The 10914-nt window shown below is 32.0% G+C and overlaps 1 protein-coding gene across 1 annotated transcript; it reads right to left on the minus strand.

Annotated features, from left to right (window-relative positions):
- Positions 1-3071: 3071 nt before the first annotated feature.
- On the minus strand, positions 3072-8049 carry LOC124535461. The gene is made up of 3 exons (XM_047111689.1): positions 7918-8049; positions 6575-6758; positions 3072-3263 (listed from the first exon to the last, which is right to left on the minus strand). The coding sequence occupies exons 1-3, from the start codon at positions 7984-7986 to the stop codon at positions 3076-3078; spliced, it is 441 nt and encodes a 146-aa protein (XP_046967645.1). The 5' UTR covers positions 7987-8049; the 3' UTR covers positions 3072-3075.
- Between the last annotated feature and the right edge of the window lie 2865 nt (positions 8050-10914).

The following is a 10914-nucleotide window of genomic DNA, read 5'->3' on the forward strand; positions in this document are numbered from 1 at the left end:
GTTTTATTACACATATAAGGTTACGATAGGTCGTTAATGGATATTTTATTTTTATTAGGACATATTTAGATTATTAATTGTAAAAAATACATCGAACAACATAAAAGGTTACTCGGTTCAATAAATTATGTTTAAATATACGTGATTATATTATACTGTAAATGCTCCTTCGGGATTTATTACTTATAAATCATCTTTTTATCATCTGAATGTTGCGACGAACATTTAATAGCTCATGAGTCATTTGCTTTTAGTATTATTGTGTTATTAATTATTTAACTTCTTGGATGTTATCGAAATACCAATCAAATCAAATGTTATTAGCTTTTTCGTATACAAATACTTACTACAAAATAAGTTATGCTATTCTGTAAGAATTCACTTCGTTTCTCACTTGTGAAATGACAATATCAACTATATTTACGGTCGATACGATATGTCATTTTGATATGTTTTCTACAGACTTTATGATTACTATAGTTTATGTCACAAATCAAACCGTATGTAAACAACTGTAAACAACATTTCAAGTTCGTGTTCTCCGGTGAGATTCGAGTTTAAACTTACAGAATACCTCTAAACACTGCAGTTGAACGAATGGCCTATGTGATATAAATATACTCTTAGGAAAGTCAAGCTACAGAAGATAAACCAAACTCTTCTCAATAGAATGTCATGAAAATAGTAACTGGCTGCATATGTTCCACTGCTGGGTTAAGGCCTCCGTGCCTTATAAGAAGACTTGGAGCTTGAGGTATTAAGTTATGATGCTCAAATGTGAATTAGTGCATACACAAAACGTAGCACTTGATCATTTGACATAAACAAGTTTCTTAACAATGTTTTCTTTCACCAACGAGCGCATGATTTAAAAAGACAAATTAAGTACATGGGTTGGTAGTGTTACGGTGGCATTGAACCCGTGATTTTCATTTGAGATTCACCTTTCTAATCACTCAGCCATCTAAGATTATGTTATGAAAGCTAAGGCGTTTTCTATACATTTTCACAACTACCTAATTTAAAAGTAACAACATCAGACTGTAAATATTAATTGCTCATGTTATTAAAACATAATCTTACCTGTTAAAATTCGCTCCACCAAGCTCCACTGAGCGTTGATCATCAAAGAGCGCTTCACTTAATATAGTTTGTTAAATGACAATTCAAAAGAGCCTGCCTAATAAAGTATTTTTTGGATTTGATTTTTTTTACCTTTAAATTAATAATTAAATGGACTGACTGTTATACAGTAATGACGTAATAATATGCTAGTGATATCGTTATCATATTTAGGAATCAATTTCTTTTTCATGACGTTCATAGTGAGTGCAGACCACACAGGAGGTACCAGTTACTTGCGTATTTCGAGCCTTTAAATCGTATTAACATTCGTCTTGACTCATTCACCTGGCTGTTATCTAGTACGTAAAAAAACAAAAGAGATATAAGTCAACTCCAAAAATAATATAGACTTACACTCTATATTTTATGTAAGACGAATAAAGTGATTTTAAATTAACATGGTTATTTTTATTATTAAAGTTATTCATTTCGGGATATTTACCATGCTTTTTATTTTTGTTTCGTAAACAAGACATTCGTAGATAATGTCGAAATATCGAGCTCCACCGAACAAAAATAAAAAACATGGTAAATATCCCGAAATTAATAACTTTAAGAATAAGGAGATGTACTTTTTTAAACTAAAAGGTCCACCATCTAAGTGGTCTCCAGCGACAATAGACACTTGGTTCAAGATATATTAACTATTCATTTCTGTTAATCATTTCTTACATCACACTTATGAAATAATTTTTGTAAACAAAATAAAATTCGATTAGATTTGCAACAGTCAACAAGTCAATATGCATATTAACGTCAATTGCACAATATATTTGTATATTTCAGTACGAACCATTTAAAATAGCTTCGAATAATAATTATAATGTATTACAACTTCCTTTTTAAACTATTTCCTTTAAGCAATACTAATATTGTACTAGTTTTTTAACGTTAATGTGTACGCGTCCTTATTGTTATTTGTAATTGCGCAAGTTCCTGATTCCTCACAGGCTTTCACTATGCCCATACCTTAATTACTTACATAATTGCATATAATTACACATCGGTCGATTTATAAACGATTATATGGAGTGTATGTTAATGGAATTTGTAAGACGTTCGTTCATCGTTCATCGCCACCTGATGGGGAGTGGTCACCATTACCCATAGACATCGACGTTGTAAGAAATATTAACTATTCCTTAAATCGTCAATCCGCCACTAATCTTGGGAACTAAGATATTATGTCCCTTGTGCCTGTAAATACACTGGCTCACTCACCCTTCAAACCGGAACACAACAATACTGAGTACTGTTGTTTGGCGGTAGAATAACTGATGAGTGAGTGGTATTATTATATATGGATATTTAACTTGTAATAAAAGAAGTATCGTTATATTATCATTCTATATTTAAAATACTAGCACAACAAAACAAGTTTTTACATGTTTATACTTAACAATAACATAATTAATAATGATTAATCAATCATTAACAGACGTAAAAGCATAAGTTCGCTTGTGTAAAAAAAATGACGGGCGATTAAAAATTGATGCGTGCATCTTCTTAACGATAATGCCCGCTCTTTAAGAATAACTGTGTATCTTATTTAGTCAAAGAACATTAAGTAAAGGAAACAATAGTTGTATTAATGTGAATTTATCAACTCTTTTGGATTTTATAAGCAAACAGATGTTATAACAATTGCATTTTATTTATTTTCATAGAGTACTATACTATACTATACAGCATTCAAGTAAATTTGAATAATTTTCTTTGGATTGATAGACTTAAAGATAGTAAACATTGAAGAAATATTTTTATAGGGTTTACGGTAAATTGAAAAAAAAGGAAATAAACATATTCCGCATTCAGATATTGTAAAGATGAGGAGATACTTTTGCGAAATGCATTTTTAAACGTACAAAAACAAACTTTATTTTTTTTATATGCGTAACTCAGTCAGCCCAGCTATATAAAGTATTGCAGTACATACAGACAAAAACTTATTTATTTTTTAGCAGTGGTAGCGGCGGCGGTTGTTCCTGCAGCGGTGGTACCACCGGCAGCGGTTGTTGGCGCGAGTGTAGTGGGACCATTCGCGAAATTTGGTGCTTGTCCATTTTGAAGAGCATCCAAGCCGAATGACCATATACCGTTCGTGTTGATCATGCTGAGGTTCATTCCATTTGAAGGTGCTGAAAAATAAATATAAAATAAACAGTGGTCGGAAATGAAAATATCAGAAAAAAAAATCATTAAGATATTTCTCAGAGAATCGCAATTGATATTCCACGGTGAAGAGATTGCTATTCTTTCGATTGCGAAAATCAAAAATTAACCATTGCAATTGTTTTTGTAATTTTGATATGTAAATACTCATATAAAAATCCTGATTGTATACAGTTTTAATTAATAAAAGTATATTTTAATCAGCTGGGTCCTACAATTTAAAATTGCAAATTGTGTATACATAATGTTTATACAATAGCTTCCAGAAATAATCGACGAGGAGGTAGATTTACTAGGGAATAATAACAAAACATTTATTATAAAAAAAACCAATAGCTTATTAATCATAAGACCTGGAGTTTAATTCCAGAGCCTCAAGTTCTGCGGCCTTTTTATTCGGCGCTATCTTTAGTCGAATACTAAGGAGGTAAAATCTGTACATCCTGTATGACGCTTGCTTTAATTGGAAACATTCGAATAAATAGAAATGGCATCTGATAGATAGTATCAACTTAAAAGTACAACACCTCGCCTCATTGCCTCCACTGGTGACAGGAGGGCTGATTCGTTTTTTGCCCAGAGGATCGGAATTGCGATTTAACGGGGAAATGCTGCTAGCATTCTTGCCACCATTTCACGCGGTCAAGATTTATACAGTAACTAGTTTTAGGTCACATTTTTTAAGCATTTAATGTTATTAATTATTATGTTAATAAATGTTTATTGCTTAAAAGTTAATTTGAGTTTTGGATTATCTGCCTTATTTGAATGTTATTTGTCTCTACAAATAAACTCAACAGATCATTTAGATTATTTGCTGACCAGTGCTAGGACTAATCTTCAGTTTTTGAAACGATATTTAAAGTCAGATTAACACAGACCTTAATCTTAACGTTGATTGGTCGAATATTGCGTCATAGACCAATTTAAGTAAAACAGAAAGAATTTAAAAAAAAATACATTGTCCAATCATGAGAGTTAGACCCAAATAAATGTAAAAAGGTCTTATAATAATCTATAGGACAAGTCAGGTTTTATATATACGTATGTTCCTATTATTACATACTATTGTTGCCATCCTACCTAGGCTTTGTTTTACGAATACAGAAACAATAGTTTGAGGAGACAATGAATACAAATAAGGAAAAAAGCATGTACATTTCTTGATTGTTTTCTACTTCGTAATTGTAAGTGTTTCACTGTTCATTTTAATCTTATAGAAATGTATAACAATGGTGCTATGTTCACTATGTTAAAATCAATACGAAATAAGTTAATATACATGACAAAGGGAGCGTGGGATCAATATTAGATGGTTTTAAGTATAACATGATAACAATGAGCGTACTTGAATAAAGTATTTCATTTAAAGGAAGAAAAAAAAATGACAATTTGCAATATATAACATTTTCTTATTAAATGACTTAGTTCATTCTTCTTATTAGTTGCAACAAATGTATTATCAAAGTGAGTTTTTGTGTGACAAGACCCAAATACTATCGATGAAAAGATTACAGTACATTGGATCTGAAGATTATTTAATTACCAAGTCTGATTTGGCTGGATTATGACAGTCAGGCAAAATACCTATGTCTAAGGGCTTTCGGACTTTTGTCTCCTGACATCACGGCGACCACGATTAAAATGAAAAGCTTTGATTTTAGACTGTTTGCGTAAGGGAAACAAACTATTCCCTCACTCTCGTGGGAATGAAACTGAAGAGTGAGCTCGCAGCATCAATTTACATGCGTCTTTAGGCAAAAGATTGGCTCGTTACCAATTCCCAACTTCGTGCTCTCATTGAGAAATCTTTCACAGAAAGCGTTTTAGCTGGACACGGGAACTTGGGACCTTGTGACCGAGTCTTATGACCTTGAAACGAACTGTTTTTAACTACATTTTTCATACAATAAAATTGGAGTGCATGTTAGTAAGATTAAAATAACCGTGTTTTCTTAAAGGCATATGTATGTATACATAACATTTTATCATTTTTCGATAACTTTTTTTTGTTAAATTTAAACAAGCACGATGTCGCGGGCTCAGCTAGTATTTATTATAAGTTATAAAAAAAAATCTGTTATATTTAGATAAATATATATCCAAATATTGTTAGTTTATTTACTTTAAGATAAACTACAAAGTAACAGCCTATAAATTTCCCACTGCTGGGATAAGGACTCCTCTTCCATTAAGGAGAGGGTTTGGAACATATTCCACCACGCTGTTCCAATGCGAGTTGGTGGAGTACACATGTGGCACAATTTCTATGAAATTTGTCACATGCAGGTTTCCTCACTATGTTTTCCTTCACCGCCGATCACGAGATGAATTATAAACACAAATTAAGCACATAAGTATACATATATGTAGTGGTGCTTCCCTGGGTTTGTACCCGAAATCATCGGTTAAGATTCACGCGTTCTAACCACTGGGCCATCTCATCTCACTCATCAAGATAAACTATAATTAAATCTATACTAATATGGGATATGGGATAGTGGGAAAGGAACTCTGAGACTGACAACCAACCTCTAAAACGAGCGAAGCCACGGGCAACAACAATTTCATTAATATATGTAAAAATAATTAACGCAAACAACAGAAACCAACATAATATATAATACATTATACATTTTATGGTTTCGTGTTGCTCCTGACTAAGTGAAAATTTATTAAAATTCATGATACATCGAATTAACGGTTTCTACTGCAGTTGGCAACTAAGAGGCAATGATTCATTGTCAACTCCTTGTTACGTTGCTAGAAAATAGTACCTATTCATTACCAAAATAATTAAGTTCAGTAAAAGCCTATAGATTTATAGGCGATTGCCTATAAGTTATAACGGTTAAAACGCTATAATAATATCTAACAAACGTTTATCTTTTTTATATGATTCAATTACTATCTAGTATAAGTATATTATATAAAACTAGCAACCCGCCCTGGTTTCGCACAAGTGCAATACTGATAGATACTAAATATACTACATAATGTGATTATTTACGTCATCACATTGGAAACTTCTTTTCTTTTTCAGTATCCTCTCGAATCACTTGATCTATTTAGGAAAACCGCATCAAAATCCGTTGCGTAATTATAAAGTTCTAAGCATACATAGGGACAGACAGCGGTAAGCGACTTTGTTTTATATTATAAAATGCCTATGTCAAAATTTATACAATTAAAATGAATACAATAAGAGCAGGAAGGTGATGATTTAAGCAATTGTTGCAGCCCTATGTTATCGTTACTATGGTAAATATGTACTTACGTAATCTTATGTTGAATTGTGATGGGGCGAAAGGTTGACGACGATTGTTGTTGGGGCGGCGCGTGGTGGGAGTGCAGTCACAGAAGTCGAAATAGTCATCTTCTGTACTTGAACTAGTCGTGGTGGATGATGTGTTATCGTCATCATCACAGATGAAGTCGCATATTAAATTAAAGAAAAAGGGCTGGAATTAAATAGATTTAACATTAATTTTATATCGAAATTTTTAATTTAATAATAATATTAAGTAGTAAAAATTACAAATCTACACTAAAACTTATCTGTGAAATCAATCTAGGCCAGTCAAACTAAAATTATAGGTTGGCGGACGAGCATATGGGCCACCTGATGATAAGTGGTCACCATCACCCATAGAAAATGACGCCGTAAGAAATATTAACTATTCTTTACATCGTCAATGTGCCACCAACCTTGGGAACTAAGATATTATGTCCCTTGTGCCTGTAGTTACACTGGCTCACTCACCCTTCAAACTTCACACAACAATACTGAGTACTGTTATTTGGCGGTAGAATAACTGATGAGAGGGTTGTACCTACCCAGACGGGCTTGCACAAAGCCCTACCACCAAGAAAATAAATTAATATTACACTAGGTACATACATTATAAGGTACACGTGTACGCGCACGTGCTAAATTAATTATTAATAATAATAAGTCTAACGGTTAACCTCTTGTTTATTATTATTTTCAATTAGGAGGTCGATAGTTCAATTCTTAATATTATTTTTTATTTTAATATTTGTCTTTTAAGTGACGAGATATGTTGATTTTATTCGCTATCTTATAGTGCGTTACAAGAAACAGTTGACGACAACAAAAATTCTCTGCTGGCAACAAAAATTCATCAAGGTTAATTTTAATTTTAAAAAACATTTATAGTTAGGTTGACAAAAAGGTTAACCTTTTTGTCAACCTAACTATAAATGTTTAGTTCAATTTTTTTTATAATTCTTTATAGACTATCAGTGAAGACAGTCAGTCTTCAGTCAATCTCGTTATTTCTTAAGAGAGACTAACTGTTCAGGAGATAAGTGAACACGTGTGCTCGTGAACATAAGATTTAATCACGTAAGAGAAAAATCCTATACGTCCCGGGCTTTGAACCCAGGACACCAGGCACTACAGTTTTAAAACGATTCTTAGAACGACGAAGTATTGTAAATTCGAAAACATTACATAAGGATACATATTATGTGTACAGTAAATACCCTGAGTCATGAATTGACTAAAATATCAGAGCATTGAAGGCCTCGCGTATAAGACTAGTAACGTTCCATTTTTTTTAATAAATATTTAATTAAATTAATTTAATACGAAACCTTTGAAATAATTGATTGAAACTGCACTAGTAACACTAACAAAACCACGCACGATCGTATTGAACTCATATTCGAAGTATTTTTTATGAAAACACTGAAACGGTTCCTTTCGTTCTTATGACTACAGTTTGCGCAAGATGCCTGAAATATTAATAGGTGCTACGCATCAAAGAATAAATAATTAAAACACGTTAGTGTTGTTGTATATATTTAAAAAATAATATATATAATTTGTATTAATAATTATATTTTTTCTGATAATTTATTTTGGCTATCTCACGGTGGTATATATAATTCTTATTACAACCTTTTTCTTTTTAAGTTTAAGTCCCAATTTGAGGGTTCGAAAGACGTAAATAGAGCTTTTCTTACAGGTAATTAGAGCTATAGTTTTGTTTTATATTATAACGTCATCTAACTATATTACAATTTCATTAAAGTCACTACGAATTCATAACTTCTGTATTAATCAATTATGGAGCATATATCACTTATTCTTTAAAGGATATATGTGACAAAATACTTACATACTAACACATAAGAAATATTATTATAACTTAAACTAAAATAATATTCGAGTTCAAATATTTACTAATATACATATATGTATAGAATTTTTAAAAATTGTAGCCTAAGTTACTCCTCATTATATCAGTCATCTGCCAGTGAAAGTCCGGTGAAAATCGGTCCAGCCATTCCAGAGAATAGCCGTAACAAACCGACAGACAGACAGTCAAAAATTGTAAAGATTGATGTGTTGCAATGCCATGAAGAATGTCTCATAGGTATATATTGATTGAATATTATTATAAATACATTATTATTTTTTCTTTTTGTTTTAATCACGTGATCAACAATGATTTGATAGTTATAGGCTTATAAGATCTCCTAGTTGTGCTGGTGGATAATATGTATATATGTAAACATAAAATATATCGATCAAACAATATCCAAGTTGTTGAATCTCAAAGACTTACTGCGACATACGCAACATTTTTATTTGTACAAGATACGTACGCTGTAATTTTAGGGTAATTCATATAATAGGTAATTAATTGAATGCACTATTATCTCAATATCTTTAAAGCATCTTTGTTACGCAGCGATACTAAGACGCGGTCACATTTCGTTCCGTCGACCAAGCGTGTAAGTACTGTACTTTATATAGGCTATATACAAATATATGACATATGGCAATAGTTTCCTATTTATTTCATTCCAAATAAATGCTAAGGATTAAAAATATTCTTCATATATATTTTCATGTGGTTGGTATCTGTTAAGTATTTTTAATCTATGACCTCTCGTTACAATTGTGAAAATTCTAATCCTTGTTGAATATTGTTTTGCTTGCAACGGTCGTTATAATTTATCTCGGATATTGTTGTTTTAGACACGGTCAAGTTTGAATGTCATCGCGAACGTGTACACTGAAGTTCGTGGTTACTTATTGTGTTAGAGGCAGACATACAGCTTCGGCATACTAATTATACTGTGGAACAATGTACATGCCCTATCTGTTCTTTGAATTACTCAACTACAACTGAGGTTGTGTAGGATAATATTAATATTTGTATGTTTTAAATGTTAAGGGACTTCTTGATGCTATTTTTGTATGGTGATTAAAATTGATATTTTTGTATCACAATAACAGTTATATAATAAGTAATATATACCTTTCAACGGTACGGGTTGAAGGTAAGATCGATTCCTAAACCTCGACGGTAAATATTTTCTTCTATCTATATTGATTTTTTGGAATACCAAATGGAACAAAAAATATAAATTCTTTTAATAACCATTGATTTCAATACTTCACAAATAACATCTGACGGTCGACCATAGTTCGCGTAGACTATATTTTTTTTATCGAGATTAGCCGCAAATATATGCAAGATCGGTATACTGGGATTGCATTCACTATTGCATTCCCTGTTCGCATCGCACGGGAGTCTTGACATGTTTCATTATACTTATTTATCAATTTATAACCTTTAATAGATCCACACTGCACTGTTAAACCATTACTTTTTCTTATCTAGCCGGTTCAATATTATGAATGTTATTTAGATAATAAATTGAATATACCGGATCTAATTAATAAGCTATATAGGTATATTCCATTCATCATCATCATCAAGTCAGGCAGATCCACTGATGGACAAGGTCCATGCCAAGGATTTCCAGGACCTTCGTTCTCTCATCTAAATTCTGCATTTATTCAGATATACATTCAAAATCAATTTTGAAAAGAAACTTTAATTGTTAATAGTACCTATTATGGTTTAATGAAATCTCATGTTAACATAATCTATTCATTATGCCACATTCAATCAACGATTAACTATCATTGACTTAACACTCACCTGAGTCATCGTTATACCGTTGGTTGCCGGTACGAGATCGCTATGTTTTTTTCTTTTTATGGTATAGGTTGGCGGACGAGCATATGGGCCACCTGATGGTAAGTGGTCACCATCGCCCATAGACAATAACGCTGTAAGAAATATTAACTATTCCTTACATCGTTAATGTGCCACCAACTTTGGGAACTAAGATGTTATGTCCCTTGTGCCTGTAGTTACACTGTAATAGTAATGATAAAAGTTTCTCCAAAATTGTATGCTACTTTTATGTAGGGTGTAAATATGTGGTATTTTCTCATTGTGGTGTTCAATCTAGACTAATATAGCAAACGTGAAATTATCTTTGTCTGTCTGTCGCTCTTTCACAACCAAACCAATTAAATTAATTTGATAAAATTTGGTATGAAGCAAACTTAAACTCCCAAGGAAGGACACAGGCTACTTTTTTGCCTAGCACATAGAAATCGACACCCTAAAACGCGAGAAAGCATGGTTTGTATTAAATGATAAGGAAATTAAGTTTTATAATTGCCAGATCGCTTTTGATCAACCGTTTGTATTAATTAGAAACTAATTAACGCCTCGTACATACCTACACCTTTACTTTTAAGCACGAATAAAAATATGTACG

This window comes from Vanessa cardui, chromosome 14 (assembly GCF_905220365.1).
Source record: "Vanessa cardui chromosome 14, ilVanCard2.1, whole genome shotgun sequence".
Classification (NCBI taxonomy): domain Eukaryota; kingdom Metazoa; phylum Arthropoda; class Insecta; order Lepidoptera; family Nymphalidae; genus Vanessa; species Vanessa cardui.

Excerpts from the sequence above, each read along its gene's own strand:
- LOC124535461 (XM_047111689.1), bottom strand. The coding sequence starts at position 7,986 with ATGAGTTCAATACGATCGTGCGTGGTTTTGTTAGTGTTACTAGTGCAG. Across the intron at positions 6,759-7,917 it reads TTCAATCAATTATTTCAAAG|CCCTTTTTCTTTAATTTAAT; the intron begins GTTTCGTATTAA and ends ATTTAATTCCAG. Across the intron at positions 3,264-6,574 it reads ACAATTCAACATAAGATTAC|CACCTTCAAATGGAATGAAC; the intron begins GTAAGTACATAT and ends TTTATTTTTCAG.